The sequence below is a fragment of the Doryrhamphus excisus genome, chromosome 17 (genome assembly GCF_030265055.1).
Source record: "Doryrhamphus excisus isolate RoL2022-K1 chromosome 17, RoL_Dexc_1.0, whole genome shotgun sequence".
Classification (NCBI taxonomy): Eukaryota; Metazoa; Chordata; class Actinopteri; order Syngnathiformes; family Syngnathidae; genus Doryrhamphus; species Doryrhamphus excisus.
In genome coordinates this window covers 1,078,526-1,094,851 of record NC_080482.1, presented here as the reverse complement: position 1 = coordinate 1,094,851, position 16,326 = coordinate 1,078,526, and the positions used below count along the sequence as shown (strand labels likewise).

Genomic DNA, 16,326 nt, shown 5'->3' with positions numbered 1-16,326 from the left:
TCTCTCTTTTTAATTGTCATTGTTCATTGGCAATGGAAGCTAACAAGCATCCAGTTCATTTAATCACACTTCTATTACAAAATGTTGCTCCCCCCACTACATGTTATTAACACAAGTAAGGGTATACACACACAAAAGGTAGACAATGAAAGGCTGGACAACATTTACCGTAAATGCAGTACCATTTTTCCAGACTCGCCATCCTCTAGACGGAGCTCCAACCACTTCATTATTTGACAGTTTAGCCAGGAAATGAATGTTCCAATCACTGTTGTCATTCAGGTTGAAGATGCAGGTCTGATCTGCCACCCTCCCTGGAAACTGAAGATCATCCAGTTATTTGAGACTCAGAGGGTCCGACATGGCATGATGGCGCTGGGGCCCAGCGGTGCAGGAAAGACGACTTGTATCCACACGCTGATGAAAGCCATGACAGGTGGAAATCGAACTTGTTTCTGAAATATGCACTTGTGGTCAACTATGAGTAGCTTCTATTTGAAGGTGTTTGATTTGAAACTAACATATGAAAATATGGTCTCCGCTTCCTCTGTCAGAGTGTGGTCAGCCTCACAGAGAGATGCGAATGAACCCAAAAGCCATCACTGCACCTCAGATGTTTGGTCGACTGGATGTGGCGACAAACGACTGGACCGATGGCGTCTTCTCAACACTTTGGAGGAAAACTCTGAAGGCAAAGAAAGGTCAGGAAATCTGTTACTCTAGCACATTGATAAAATTATGAATACACATTTCATTGGCAAAATACTGTTCCAGCCTATCATGGAAATATTGTATGGAATTGTGCAATACAAAAATAATACAATTTAAATCAAAACAATCTTTTGTTTTGTTTTTATTTATGAGCCTGCCAGCGAAACACAGCAGCCCATCTTAATATTTATTATGATTATATCTTACTCTGCTTTGCCATGCAAAGAACCCCTACATGTTACATCACTGGAGACGTCTTGATGATGGATGGTGTCCCATTTATACTGGGCAACATTTTGGTGACATAATTGACAGACAAAATAACGAGTACAAACTACTTAAAGTATTTTGACAATTCCCACTCAGATTTCTCTATTTGTTTGCTTTGAGTGTCATCTTTGAGCATTTTTTAAGGAATACTAGAGTCGGTTTGGGTGACGCTAATCTAATCAGAATCAGAATCGTCTTTATTGTCATTGTATTGCAATGCAAATCCACGGTGCATTTTGTAGAAAGTAAAAATAAGGATAAGGAAAAGAATAAAAAATAAAACAAGGAATAACAATATAAATATAAAGTGGCAGGTGCTGTTCAGAATAAGTGTAAATATTTGGACATCAAAAACAATAACCTGGATGGAAAGTACCAGAGACCAGTTTATGGAATGGCATCATGATTCAGATACCACTGGTACTTCTTAAATCGGTTATTAAATCGGTCTGCCAGTATTTACCATATTTACCAAATTATTGTTAATTTAGAGAAGGGAGGGAATTAAATGATCTTTTCCTTATTGTCACCCCACATTCAAATGGTTTCATGCTATGTGTGTATCAGATATCATATATGATACCTTCATATATGACTGACTTGTGTTGCACAGGAAGATAAGTAGTTAGCGGTTGTTTTCATGGGAGCAAAGAGACCATGACTTCACAAGCACATCTCTTCTACTTAGGAAGGAAACATGAAAGAGTTCCCCGGAGAGCTTGGAACCGATTCCTCCCATGATTCATTGGGGTCCTTGTTAATCAAGGGGAACTTTACGGAGAGGGGTAATGTTATGTTGCTGAGACGTCGAAGCACCCAGAGACGTCCTCGTACTCATAGCTCATCATCACACCAAAAGTTGTTTTATCTTCCCGTGGTGATCATTAAAGATGCATGCATACAGTTGTGTGAATTTACAGCATATGTCTCGGCTTTTATGCGTGGCCTTTTTATGTGTGGCGTGCTGCTCACCACACAAGATGACTGCCGGTCACGCTTGCATAGCGACTACAGCTCCTGAGACTTTTTGGGTGTGTTTACAAACTTAGCCTCTGAAATGACAAGTGCGTTGCCGTCAATTTCTAAGCACAAAAAGTATTCACCATATTGAATCGATTGATGCATTGCATTCATCAAAGCAAATATTTTGTGTTCCATCAGGAGAGCACATTTGGATTGTCCTGGATGGACCGGTTGATGCGATCTGGATAGAGAACCTTAATTCAGTCCTGGACGACAACAAAACGCTGACCTTGGCAAACGGAGATCGTATTCCCATGGCTCCCAACTGCAAGGTGGTGTTTGAACCACATAACATTGACAATGCCTCTCCAGCCACCGTCTCACGTAATGGCATGGTTTTCATGAGCTCTTCTGTGCTCAACTGGAGCCCCATTTTGGAGGTAAGTCGAGGGAATACGCAGATTTTGTTTGTTTGAATTGTTGGACTATCGTGTTGGATGTTACGTTATGTCCAGGGTTGGTTGAAGAAACGTTCCCCCCAGGAGGCAGTGGTGCTGAGAGGCCTCTTCTCCGCTTCCTTTCCTGAACTGTACCGCTTCTGTGTACAGTCCCTGGAGTTTAAGATGGACCTGCTTGAGGCCTTTGTCATCATGCAGTGCATCAACATGCTGCAGGGACTCATTCCACCCAAGGTAAAATGGAGATTTCTCTCTGGTGGGCGGTACGTTTGGTACCTGGTCCTTTTGTGGAGGCTTAGCCGGACAGTATTTTTCTTAGCCCAAGGGTCAGCAACCCACGGCACCCCAGATGTGGCTCTTCAGCCTATTTGCTGTGGCTTCCTTTGCAATGCTCAAGTATTTTTTAACACCCAAATGTTTCTGTGAGACCCTGAATGAATCCTGGCGAGTTCTGACTAATGATTGGATGAGCTCGAAGACTGGAGGGGAAGTGGTGCGTTTGGCTGCCTGCTTTGGTTGGGATGTTACAGGTCTTCCCCCAACGCGGTAAACTAACCATGAACATAAGAACATTTGTGCTAATGTTGGCTGGTCAACCACTAGCATCGAATGCTAAAGTAGGCAATCTGGAGTCACAATGCAATTATACCGTCATTAACAATCTACACATGGTGTCATGATTACTTCACAGGAACAGTCTGGCGACTTATCACGAGAGCACTTGGAGCGTCTTTATGTCTTTGCTCTGATGTGGAGCGCAGGAGCTGTTCTTGAACTGGATAATCGAAAGAAAATGGAGATGTGGCTGAGAGGAAATGGCGCTATCCACCTAAACTTACCAGACATCTGTCCGGACAGCGAGGACACCATGTTCGACTACCACGTCACCGCAGATGGTAGGTGATAAAACAAAGGCTGATGAGATGAGACCAACTGGCAGCATTGTTCCTGTCAGGTTTTTGCTTGTCATATTTTCCAAGTTACATATTGAGATAAGGAGATATTCCCTCTGTTTGAGGACACTTTCTTTTCACAAAATCCATTGATTTTCTGTGGGGCTCCAATGTATGTGCATTCATTTCCTACCAGGTCAATGGGTCCACTGGAGCACGAGAGTGGAGGAATATATTTACCCTTTGGAAATAACGCCGGAGTACAGCTCCATCTTGGTACCCAACGTGGACAATGTTCGAACAGACTTCCTGATACAAACCATCGCCCAGCAGGGAAAGGTGATTTAACAAAGACGACAATATACTTTATACAATATTTATCGTAAAACGGGGTAATAAGGGACAATTTTGGGGAAAATGTTTTAAATGTAATTCTGCCTTTTCATGTTAAACAGGAAGCTGCTTTGTGTTGTTTTTTTTCAAAGAACCATATATTCTTGAACAAATCGTTCAAAAAACATTTTCACGAAAATTGGTACATAGTACTTTACACACAAGACAGGAATTCGATAAAACAATCATCAAGAAGACGCGTGTGGGGGGGGGGGGGTGTATTACAAAGAGTGAGAGACAGGCTTATTGGGAGGAGGAAATGTCAATAATCAGCCACTGCACTACTTATGCTGTTATCACTGTCCCTTTCGTAGGATCCCTTCACATATTCATGTTCTGTATCATTTATGATGGTCGCCACATTTAAGCAGCTTGGACCGAGCATGCACCCGATGTCGATGTCTCCACTGTGCCTATTAGGATGTCACTTTCACTTTCACACGCTGTCACCAGATGAGTGCGCCTCACTGCCTTGGGAGTCATACTAGACAGAAATCTTAAATCGTAACTAAAAAGAACATAGGTGATGCTGTCCTTCCTCTCAGTGTAAGGACGGAACGCCATCTTTCGTACCAAACTCAGCCAAGCATGCTTTTATTGACCTTACTTCGTGCACTGGAGTACAAGAGAAAATTGGAAGGAAGATTTCAAAATTGAGGGTCTGACCCAAACCTGACTGACCTTTCATAAGGTGTGTCTCAATACTTTTGTCCATAATATACTGCATGTTACTATAGACTGATAGACTGAAGTGAAATTGGACCTTAATGGAGTCAATGAAGTATGGAGTCCATAATCCCACACACCTTTATTCTTAAGAGTCCCTTTCATTTCTTCTCTAAAGTTAAAAACTTTATAACCTGCAGACGAGACCCATCATGGACACACTTGGCTGGTTTCTGCTCTGCTAAAAGACCTGAAATGGTTCAATATTATATAATAATAATATAATATAATAATGGTCAATATTTTCCATAAAAGTCCATTAAATATACCACTACATGGAATTCATTAAGGGTCTAGCATGCTTGAATTAGTGTCATTAACGACGCTAGAAGGGCCTGCCTAGTTAGTTCCAGTTAGTTTGTTCTAAAGACTGTCGGGAGAACCTCATGAAATATATTCTGCCTTTATTATCCTGATAAATTGAAGCTGTAGTTAAGTTTTGCTGTGAAAGAAAAAATAACCCCACACTTCTTGTTTTTCAGGCCGTTTTGCTGATTGGAGAGCAAGGAACAGCCAAAACAGTCATGATTAAGGGTTACATGTCAAAGCTTCATGCTGAGACCCACATGGGCAAAAGTCTTAATTTTTCCTCTGCCACCACACCACTCATGTTCCAGGTGAAGTCCAAGCATCCATCTTCTCTCGGATATTCTGCTGGAAACCAGTGTCTTAGTCGTAATGCTTCAGGCTCAACCAGTCTATGGCCTTAAAATGAACAAGTTAGATTTAAGATGGTTCGTCCGTCACGGATGAGAATGCTCAGTCATATTGATCAGCGTGCAGCCTGATTAACGATGTGCAGGCTGGAGGTGGGACCCGCGTCTTTGTACATGGTTTAGCAGCATATTGATCAGGCTGTCATGGTGGATTATGTCCCAGAGCGTATCTCGGGAGAATTTGCTCTCTGGCTTTTTGTCTGCCTCATTTCTTGTTGTCTTGTTTCCTCCGAAATATGTCTCGAAATTCAGCTTTTTCTTTTTAGAGAACTGTTGAGAGTTATGTGGATAAGAGGATGGGCAGCACCTACGGACCCCCAGCTGGGAAAAAAATGTCAATCTTCATTGATGATATTAACATGCCTGTCATCAACGAGTGGGGAGATCAGGTTTGAAAAAAAGCCAAAAACAGTAACATTATCCCACTGAACGCATCACAATGCTTATCATTTTGGCCTCAGGTGACAAATGAGATTGTCCGACAACTGATGGAACAGAATGGATTCTTCAATCTAGAAAAGCCAGGCGAGTTCACCGGTATCATAGACGTACAGTTCCTGGCAGCGATGATCCATCCAGGAGGAGGTCGTAACGACATTCCCCAAAGGCTGAAAAGACAGTTTGCCATCTTTAACTGTACCCTACCTTCTAACTCCTCCATTGACAAGATCTTTGGTGAGAACAAAAAGCCCCAGTACGATTTAAAGCCTGTTGGCGTGGTGATGGTAGTGATGGATGAACATCATCACCTCATCTCTATGAGACGTCACATGTGATGGTCACCTCGATATGTTTATCCAGGTGTAATTGGTGAAGGCTACTTCTGTGCACGCCGCTGTTTTGTTGATGAGGTTCGAAGCGCCGTGACCTTTCTGGTGTCCATGACTCGCCATCTTTGGCAGCTAACCAAGGTTAAGATGCTTCCGACTCCGGCCAAGTTCCATTACATCTTCAACCTCAGGGATCTGTCCAGGGTGTGGCAAGGCATGCTAAATACCAGCGCCGAGGTGGTCAACTCCACACAGGTGAGGGATTGATGGTGTAAGTTGGTGTAAGAAAATCAGTTTACCGCCAAACGCAACAATACAAGTGAAGCAGAATGGAATATTTATGTCATGTCACTCCGTGACTTTGCTTCATGGAATTCACACACACTGTTATTCCTTCCGCCAGTCATTTGTTTCCCCTCACATAGCAGAATAATCCATTTTTCAGGTGCTTTTGGCATTATGGAAGCACGAGTGCAAACGGGTGATAGCTGACCGATTTATCATGCCTGAGGAAGTGGATTGGTTCGACCAGGCTTTGGCAAAACTGGTGGGGGACACACTTGGAGAAGACCATAGGAACATAGTAGACCTTGGCGTGGACAGATACTTTGTCGACTTCCTGCGAGACACACCTGAAACAACTGGTAGTCACATAGTACTTTGGAGTAATAATATGGAGTTATTATACAAAATGAGTTCTAATACAAAATGTTTCCATTATAGGGGAGGAGCCAGAAGATTCTGATGTGGACTTGCCTAAAGTGTACGAACCCATTGAGTCATTTGAGAGCCTAAAGGGTCGACTGAACATGTTCCTGTGTCTTTACAATGAGAGTGTCAGGGGGGCTGGCATGGACATGGTCTTCTTTCAGGATGCCATGATACATTTAGTCAAGGTAATGTGGGTCTCACACTTAACAACACACCAATGACCCACACGTCCAATCATTTATTGTTAAGCCTAACCATTTAATAGTCACTTTGAGAATAAAATCCATCTGAGATGATACCAAAAAAACATGTTCTGTACCATAATGTGAATGTGTACGCTTTAGGTGTCGAGGATAATCCGGACACCCGGAGGTAATGCCCTGTTGGTCGGAGTTGGAGGATCAGGCAAACAGAGCTTGACAAGGCTGGCGTCATTCATCGCTGGTTATGAGATTTTCCAGATCACGCTCACACGGTAGTACTCACACACACACAAATACACACAAATATACAAGGTACACTGACACAATCTAACAAGTTACACATAACATTTACATTAGAGGTTTTTGATATTTTGGTTCCTCACATCAAGGACATCATTCTAATTTTTATGAAATGTTTTTCTGTACAGTAGGTTTCTTTAGTTCCCATCTGAAGGAATTATTTACGCCCATTAAAGTAACAAGTGGATGATTACCCTTTATTTTATAAATACCTCTTGTAGCCTAGAATATCATGATATCAAATCCATACCTCCTAAAATGACGGCCTCTGCTCTAACCGACCTGAATTCCAAGATCTAAAACGTTTTCTACGCACGCAAAAGGCCTATGTCTCTCAAATATTGGTCACAAATCAAAATCTATGTTAGGCTATGTCAACACATATTTTCAACAACATCTCCAGTGTCAAAAAACGATCTCAGTCAACACCAAAACATATTTACGTGGATGCCAAAGTAATGGGGGCACTGCAGTCATGGACTGTGAGGCAATTTTCAGAAGCGTGCCATCATTGACGCCTGTCAGGAGCATCATAGCCGTCCTTCAAGCCTGTAATTGCACCATTCGTCAATTTAAAGCAAAAGTAAGGGAGTGTTTACTCTTAAAACATGTGAAAGGTCATCTGCTATTGTACATCTTAATTAAATATTACTTAAATTAATTTGCCATTACACACATTATGTGTGATGTTGGAAATGACATCATCTGTCGGTACAGGCTAAAACCAGCTTTTGCCATCCACACATAGGATGTATATGCTATAGTATGTATATGCTGAACCTTTTAGTGTCTGGAATACAAAAGTACTTTTGTTTGTTTATTGTGACAACACATCAAACATCATCCAGAGCTGCGGTAGAGACCCCCCCCCCCCCCCCCAAGTGAAACTGAAGCCAACTGATGCATTTGCTGAAAGTCTTCCAGGCCTCATTCCAGCATCAACTGAACTTCCTCTGTGGAACAATTTCATTGTCGCCTGTGAGACGTTTCCTTTTCATTGCAGTTTGAGTGGAACCCGCCCCCCCACCCCCCAACTGATTCATTTGTCTCGCCTTTTTGTGTCTTGCCTTATTGTGTTCTGTGCCACTTCTGCCTACTTTTTGCTTCTTCTTCCCCTGTCCCCATGAGCATTGGTCTCAGTCGGATTTCCTTTCAGATTTTCCTTGCAGACTTGAGTGTGGCTACTTGGCATTAATGAGGGATCCTCGTGTTGCTCCTTATGGCCCCCACAGAGACAACTGGGATGACAATCGCTTGTCTCCAAATCCTCTCTTCTCCTCTGCTTGTTCCTTTTTCATTCTCCTCTGCTGCTTTCATTTCACACACGCACACACACACACACACACACACACACACACACACACACACTTAAGTTGCACCTGCTTTTTTTCTGATTTGACTTTCATTTCCTACACGATGAGTGTCTTACCAACATCTTTTTTTTTTGCCTCAGCCATCCTTCTTCGTCCTTTTTCATTTTCTCATCACTTCCCTCCTAAGTTAATATTTTCCACTAGTTTCTGCAGTTCAGTGAAATTCCCACACAGGCAAACACCAGTAGATGCAGGGGTGTGCAAAAGGCACGCAAGCAGAAAATTGAATATGTAATGCATATTATTATATCCGGCACACTGACTTATGTTTTAGAATCCTATGTATAAATAATTCTAAAAATAAAAAAACATTAATATGGTATAGCCATATTTATAAGCATCGCAACACTCATTTATATTCACACATTTTTAGTGCATCAAGCCCAACTCCAACATCATTTGCATCACTCTATATACAGTACATACACAAGCATGCACATTTTTATTCTTGGTCTGGAAAAATGGAAAACTGTTCCGTTCTTTTCTAGGTCCTACAACTCAACCAACTTGATGGACGACCTAAAAGGTTTGTACCGGACGGCAGGCCTGCTCGGAAAAGGCATCAGCTTCATCTTCACTGACAATGAAATCAAAGAAGAGTCCTTCCTTGAATACATGAACAACGTTCTGTCATCTGGAGAGGTGAGGAGCTTTGTTGGAACGAATGTCAAAATGTGTTGAGAGGGCTTATTTTTTGCTGAGCATTGCTGCTGAGGATGGATAGATAGATGGATGGACAGATACAATCATGCAGGGAAACCTAAAAAATAAAAGTAAAAATTAGGCCATGACTATTTCCTAACGATTTTTCATCATAAAATGTCGGTTTCTACAACATACAAACAAAGTTTAGAAAAGACTTCAAGAGTTTGCAGGCTTCCTCATCTCCAAGTGCCAAATGGATTTTCTCCTGCAGCAGTAAAAGCAGCAGCAGGTACCTTCAAAGTTGACCTTCAAGCTCAAGCACCACTGTTAGCACATTTGTCTGATGCAGTGTCCATCACCACTCCTTGCAATGTGTGTCTTTTTCAGGCTTTCCAACGCAACTAAAGCATTTTCTCAGCACTTTACCGGCTCTTTGCTTCCTATACTTTCATCACCGGCTTGATCTTTCTCGGCTTATTCTTGTATTTTCTGTCTTCTTCACACCTAAACTTCATAACCGCCGTCTCTGTTATGGTTAATTTACCCTCCATTTACCTCACATCATCATGTCCTGCCTTTGTTCTCTCACAATTTTCTCCCATCACCCGTCTTTCCTTTCCCCGCCTCACCCATTCCCAGTGACACGTTCAACACTGTTATCTTCTTTCCTCTTCGCATCGCATCTTTTGATGAGGAGCTGAAGTATAAAGCTCTCCACAATGTTCTTATGTGGGTGCCCACTCGTGCCCCCAAGTTGATACAGTCCTGTATAGACTGCATTATTGAAGACTTTTTTACCAGTTGTTCATTAATACATTTTCACTTTCACTTTCACACATGTAACAATTAATTTTCTTTCAAGCAATTATGTATATACTGTATTCACACTTGCACTTGCCAATATTATGTCAAATGTACCGTCCTGGCAGTCATGCAAATATATAAATATCACAGTCCACAGATTGGCTTCTAACCAGACTCGATCCATCCAAGGTCCATTAATACTGTAAAACTAATGCACGGTCTTAAAGCCAATTAACCAAGAACAAAATGTCCCCGAACGGATTCCATTAATCACTCAGCACAAATTAATTCTGTACTGGCAATTATAAGCTTTATGTGAGCTACAGTGGAACCGATCATTGAATCACCTTTGCCGGTTCATACGTAGTATTCTACCTCATGTTGTTGTACCTCATGCAGCATGGCAACCATGTGATGGATGAGATGAGGCAACCTTGCCTGCCTTTCTTCAGCTGTGTCGACATAATTGGTATCTTTAAATAACTTGAAACTAGACGATGTTCCTGCAAAAGGACTGATGAACGAGTGATGAACGAGTGATGAACGAGTGATGAACGAGTGATGAACGAATGAGTCAGCATTATTTAACCTGATATTTCTTTGTTGCTTTGATACACATTTTGTTTTAATTGATCTGCAGAGAGTTTTGAAAGTACTTTTGTTGAAACAAAGGGCTCTCGTGAGCAGTGCAGTCTGGCGCAGCGTCGCACACCCACGCCTCCATCCCTCCCACCGGTGCAAGTGGCAAAGAGGGAGGGGACAAGGCGTGAGATGGTTTAACACGGACGAGGGTCATCTTAACCAATCAAATGAACGCGTCTCGTTGCCTTTAAACGTGCGGGACTGGACTGCCATGCGAGCCATTCACCACTACACCACCGCATCTGTTCCCAACACAGCATCACGCTAATCTAAGCATCTTACGTTCTGACATCCTCAGGTGTCCAACCTGTTTGCCCGGGACGAAATAGATGAGATTCTCAGTGATCTCGTCCCGATCATGAAGCGAGAGTTCCTGAGGCGGCCGCCGACCAATGAAAACCTGTACGAGTACTTTATGTCACGAGTACGACACAACCTTCACGTCATTCTGTGTTTCTCACCTGTTGGGGAAAAGTTTCGCAACCGGGCGTTAAAATTCCCAGCGCTGATATCCGGGTGCACAATGGACTGGTTCAGGCGCTGGCCTAAAGATGCTCTTGTTGCAGGTAAATGTTTGTTTTCAATACTTCCCGTACATCAGGTGTCAAATAGGTCTTCCGAAAACAGGATTGTCCCACCAACAACCTTTAATGTTAAACACAAATCCCCCCCCTCCCTTGTCGGCTTTTCCCTGTCTGGGTTCACCACAGTGAATCATCGCATGAGTGATTTTGTCTTAGCTTTCATGCCAGATGCCCTTCCTCCCGGGAATTGAACCCATACCCTCTGCTATGAAAGGCAGCAGTGTGCACTGTTACCACCAGTCTCTTACTAAGAGGAATTCTTCCCAGACTGGAATCTTTATCAACTGATCGGGCACACAGCTTTTAGAATCTGGGAATATCATGCAAGCTAAAATCAAACAGTAAACCAGTGTTGATATTAAAATGCCAATGGGGTAAAAAACCCATCAGTCTTAGCTTCCGATATGATTGACAGGATATAATGCATAGGTGGTCCAGCTCACCGCTCAATATGATGATTATGTGGGTCCATGATTTTTCTCACCAGTTTCTGTCGTTTTTGTCGCCTTCAGTTTCAGAACACTTTGTGTCTGTGTTTGATATCGACTGCTCACTCCAAGTCAAGAGTGAGGTCGTTCAATGCATGGGCTCCTTCCAGGATGGGGTGGCTGAGAAGTGTGTGGATTACTTCCAGAGGTACACGCATGCAGTATACTGATCAGCGACGTACTTCATACTATATATATATATATCTTAAAGGGGACCTATTATGCTCATTTTTCAGCCCTTTGTATCGGGATGTGTAATCCTACAGAGCCGCTATACACAATAACCCGAACAGAAAACTATTTAGATCTTCCAGAATCTGCACCTATTCCAGCGGTATTTCTTTGAATTTCCAAAACAGTCTGTTTTAAGTTCCTCCGAGCACGCCCACTGCGCTGTGATTGGTCACACTTCCAAGCCCACTCCCTTAAGTACCGTATTTCCAGACTTCTGCCAAACCCCACTTTCCAATTTTGTGGGTATGAGAGTTGATAGTAAATGAATACAGCCTTCGGAGAGCTAATTGAAAAGTGGTCACTTTGGCACGATTTAACACGAGAATACAACAATCTAGCAACATTTATTGGTCATAAAAGTGGAAAAAGCACAATAGGTCGCCTTTAGATACTATGAATAGGACACAAAGGACATTCATAGTTCCATCAAAACATATTTATTCCAACTTGAATGCAGATATCGCCGCTCCACCCACGTCACTCCCAAGTCCTACCTTTCCTTCATCCAAGGCTACAAGAGCATCTATGAGGAAAAAAGGTCTGAAGTCCAAACGCTGGCTAACAGGTAAATCCGCAACAAAATGAAATATCCGTAGATTTGTATTGGCTTCCTTAGCCAACATCTACATGTACATCTACATCATGTATGTGTTATGTGATTCTTTTTGTAACACATACTGGCCTTAACTGGCCTTAATTACTGCATGGAGCAGCTTTTCTCACATGTTGATTGTCAAAGTGTGCCAGATATTACAATTCCACATTGCTTAGTAAATGGGAAGTGACGCCCTAATGGAAAGAAAAGGATTGGAGGAGCAAGACATAATCCAAGTAGTTTATCCAGGAACAAAATGGCCGCTACTGTTTTATTGTAAAACATCTCAGTTGCTTTTTTATTTGATCATGTCTTCATATTTGTAATCTGATGGGTGAACCTAAATGTAACTTTGAGCCATACGGTGGTGACAGACCCAACGTAAACTCCGTATTTGTTTCACAATCCTTGTATTCAGGATGAACACGGGCCTCCAGAAGCTCAAGGAGGCGTCCGAGTCAGTGGCGGCACTCAGCAAGGAGCTGGAGGTGAAAGAGAAGGAACTCCAGGTGGCCAATGAAAAGGCTGACATGGTGAGTTAAAGCCGTGGTGATGTTAGTTAATTAGTTAGTGTAGGCGTGTGGGTTTATGAACAGCGTCTTCCAAAGAGCATTAAAGTATGTCACAAATGTTACAATTTTACAGCAACGTGATCAACAAAATTGATGAGTCATGCTGCGGTACAAAAATGTTGAACATCATTATATTTTTCCTTATGTTTTGTCTTCTGGAAATGCTTCTATCATGTGAGGTACATCGATCGCAGTACATTTGGGTATTTTCCCAGGTGCTGAAAGAGGTGACGGTCAAAGCCCAGGCAGCCGCGCGGGTGAAGGTGGAGGTCCAGAAGGTGAAGGACAAGGCTGAGGCGATTGTGGACAGGATCTCAGCGGACAAGGCCATTGCAGAAGAAAAACTTGAAGCCGCCAAGCCTGCGCTGGAGGAGGCTGAGGCAGCGCTGCAGGTATGCAAACGATGGGATGACCTTTTTGATATCAGCTTGTTGTGTTTCTTAGCGAAACGCGAGCGGGGGTTCGCTTCTGAATCAAACAGAATTCCTTCCACGTGTCGTATATCTTCTGTCAGTCTGGCAAAGTGGCTCATGAAAATATTTCTCTGCTTTGCATCAGTTGCTACGTTTTCAGCCCGTTTATATTCTGCACTCAAACTTCAGTGGCAGAATAAATTTGCCCAGAGGGAGTCACAAAGGTTTAGAAAAAAAACCTCAGTTTACTGCATGGGAACCTCTTTCGGCTTATATGCATGGCAGTATATCATCGCCTTCATTTTCTTGTGGTGTTTCAGATTATTACATATTCATATTAAGAGAAGCAGATTGGCATGAGGCTGAGAGGCGGATACAGATGAAGAAGTAGTGCAACCGGATGTCCATCCATCCTCTTTCGATGCCGCTTATAATATAAGATAAGATAAAATATGCCTTTATTCGTCCCTCAGGGGGGAAATTTGCATTGCACAGCAGCAAGAGTACAGAATCAGTTAAGCAGTACAAAATCCACAATATATAAAAATAAACAATATAAACAACCCAAGTATTAACAAAATCAACAGTTTTACCCAGAGTTATATACAAATACAGTATGCAGATAATATGAAACGAGATGAGATATATGACCAGTCTATACACTGAGATTAATATGAGGCATTATAGAAATACTTCACATCGAACATAATATATTGCATTTACAGCATTTATCCTCACTAGGGTGTCTTTGGCGAGAGGCGGGGTACACCCTGGACTGGTCGTGCATGAATAAATAAATAAATATAAATATAATACATGACTTATGGTCACAAAGCCGAATAACAAACAATGATCCAGAGAGAACTCTTGAAAACAGAGCCCCCCCCCCCCCAGTGTTTCTGTGTGACAGCGGGGGTGTCTACAGTCAGCATGGCGCTCTGGGGTGAGAAGCCGTGTTGTAATTAAAGCTTGCCTCCTGGGTAGCATGCAAAACTACAATGTCAGGTCCGTGATTAGAATGATTGTCTTGCTGTGGTGGACATAAAAGCGGATGCATCCTAACTAGTAAGACAAGATGCAGGGCAAAGTTTCAGCATATTTTTCTTGATGTGAAGAATGTATAAGCAGTATGACTTTTACAGCAAGTTTACGAGCGTTCTTACTTGTGCTTAAAGTGTCTTATAGTTTGCAATCAGTGGTTTTGACATCAAGTCCATCAATCAGCCTACCTTCCCTGTGTTCATCTTATTAACAAGTTGATGCAGATGTGTCCAGCTGGCATGTATTGATTTTTCCATAACACTGTTTGATGTTGCACTGGTGTAAGCACACATATATTTACATTGCATTTGCATTGCAATTGCCTTTAACCCAGTTTTTTTGTTCAACGGTGCTACAAATCAACTTTTGTTGTGTTATAAAGTCATAAAGTTGTAAAGTGTGTGAAAACATATTGATTAAAATCGACAAAAAAAAAGAAAAAAACAGAACACCAGACAGTCTTTAATATGGTATTGACTTCATGAATATAACACAACATACGTATTTTTAACCGAAAGAAGCAAGTGGCCGTATATTCCAGTCAAGAGACCGCCAAGTGACTTCTCTCTTTTCTTCCTGTCACTCACACACACACACACCAGTGACTTAAAGAGTCTTCCCAAAATGTCCAGATTGACTTCCAGCTCTTCCATCCTTTGTCCACTCAGACAATCAAGCCATCGGACATCGCCACGGTGCGCACACTGGGCCGCCCCCCCCACCTCATCATGAGGATCATGGACTGCGTGCTGCTGCTCTTCCAGAGGCGGGTCAACCCCGTAAAGATCGACCCGGAGAAGAACTGCAACACTCCATCATGGCAGGAGTCTCTTAAACTCATGACAGCAGGAAACTTCCTGGGCAGCCTACAGGTATACTGGTATACCTACAGGTATACGCTACTGTATATAAGTACAGAGTGGCCGACCCCCACCTTCATCTGGAGGCCCAGATTCCCTCCTTCAAACATTTATACAGTTTTTTTGTTTGTTTTCACTGAAATATACTTCTATAAATACAACTGTTACATTGAAATGTAAATAAAGAATACTAATGACTTCGTAGTGGAGCAACTATAATGCATCATCATTCTATCCCAATAATTCCATTATTTCCATACTTGAGCAACGCCACAGGGCTCACATTCTCTCCCCTCATTAGTGCATCCGACCTGCAACTGCTGAGCATCACGGACTTGCTCTTTCCCCCCACCTGGACTGTTTATTCCCGTTTTCCCCACTTAAAGCAAACCGCCTGTATCCTGCTTTCTAACGCTTTCATTTTCTCCTTACAGCAATTCCCCAAGGACACCATTAATGAGGAGATGGTGGAGCTCCTGCAACCCTATTTTGACATGCCGGACTACAACATTGAAACAGCGAAGAGGGTATGCGGCAACGTGGCCGGTCTTGCATCCTGGACTAAAGCCATGGCGTCTTTCTTTTCCATCAACAAGGAGGTCTTGCCCTTGAAGGTAATCTACTCTATCTTCACTAAATGTGATGCTCGCTACACGCTTATCCTCACTGGGGTATGCTGGAGCCTATCCCAGCCTGGGCTGGTCAGCCAATCACAGGGCACATATAGACAAACAACCATGTGGGAGGGGAGCGGAGTACCCGGAGGAAAGCCACACTCCACTCCACTCCAAACTCCACACAGAGGTGCCCAAGTGGAGATTCAGACCCAGATTGTCCCATCTCCTGACTTTGTAGCCAACGTGCTAACCACTCGTGCACCGTGCGGCCCGTGTTCATTACAAATATTACAAAAAGCACATCTAAGATGGATGCTAAAATCCTTGGCCTGCTTCCTGCAGTC

At 42.6% G+C, this 16,326-nt stretch overlaps 1 protein-coding gene across 2 annotated transcripts in view; it reads left to right on the top strand.

The window, feature by feature from the left end:
* dnah5 (dynein, axonemal, heavy chain 5) overlaps window positions 1-16,326 on the top strand; it is a 63,673-nt gene that overhangs the window by 22,010 nt on the left and 25,337 nt on the right. For both annotated transcript variants that reach the window (XM_058052763.1, XM_058052762.1), the window contains 21 exons: window positions 283-436; window positions 555-701; window positions 2,143-2,384; window positions 2,460-2,636; window positions 3,094-3,298; window positions 3,492-3,634; window positions 4,897-5,031; window positions 5,397-5,519; window positions 5,592-5,805; window positions 5,932-6,155; window positions 6,346-6,544; window positions 6,624-6,796; window positions 6,956-7,086; window positions 8,976-9,129; window positions 10,877-11,144; window positions 11,675-11,798; window positions 12,342-12,449; window positions 12,898-13,012; window positions 13,267-13,443; window positions 15,174-15,377; window positions 15,800-15,979. In XM_058052763.1, the coding sequence (XP_057908746.1) occupies window positions 283-436; window positions 555-701; window positions 2,143-2,384; window positions 2,460-2,636; window positions 3,094-3,298; window positions 3,492-3,634; window positions 4,897-5,031; window positions 5,397-5,519; window positions 5,592-5,805; window positions 5,932-6,155; window positions 6,346-6,544; window positions 6,624-6,796; window positions 6,956-7,086; window positions 8,976-9,129; window positions 10,877-11,144; window positions 11,675-11,798; window positions 12,342-12,449; window positions 12,898-13,012; window positions 13,267-13,443; window positions 15,174-15,377; window positions 15,800-15,979 (3,597 nt within the window). The remainder of the gene's footprint in view (window positions 1-282; window positions 437-554; window positions 702-2,142; window positions 2,385-2,459; window positions 2,637-3,093; window positions 3,299-3,491; window positions 3,635-4,896; window positions 5,032-5,396; window positions 5,520-5,591; window positions 5,806-5,931; window positions 6,156-6,345; window positions 6,545-6,623; window positions 6,797-6,955; window positions 7,087-8,975; window positions 9,130-10,876; window positions 11,145-11,674; window positions 11,799-12,341; window positions 12,450-12,897; window positions 13,013-13,266; window positions 13,444-15,173; window positions 15,378-15,799; window positions 15,980-16,326) is intronic.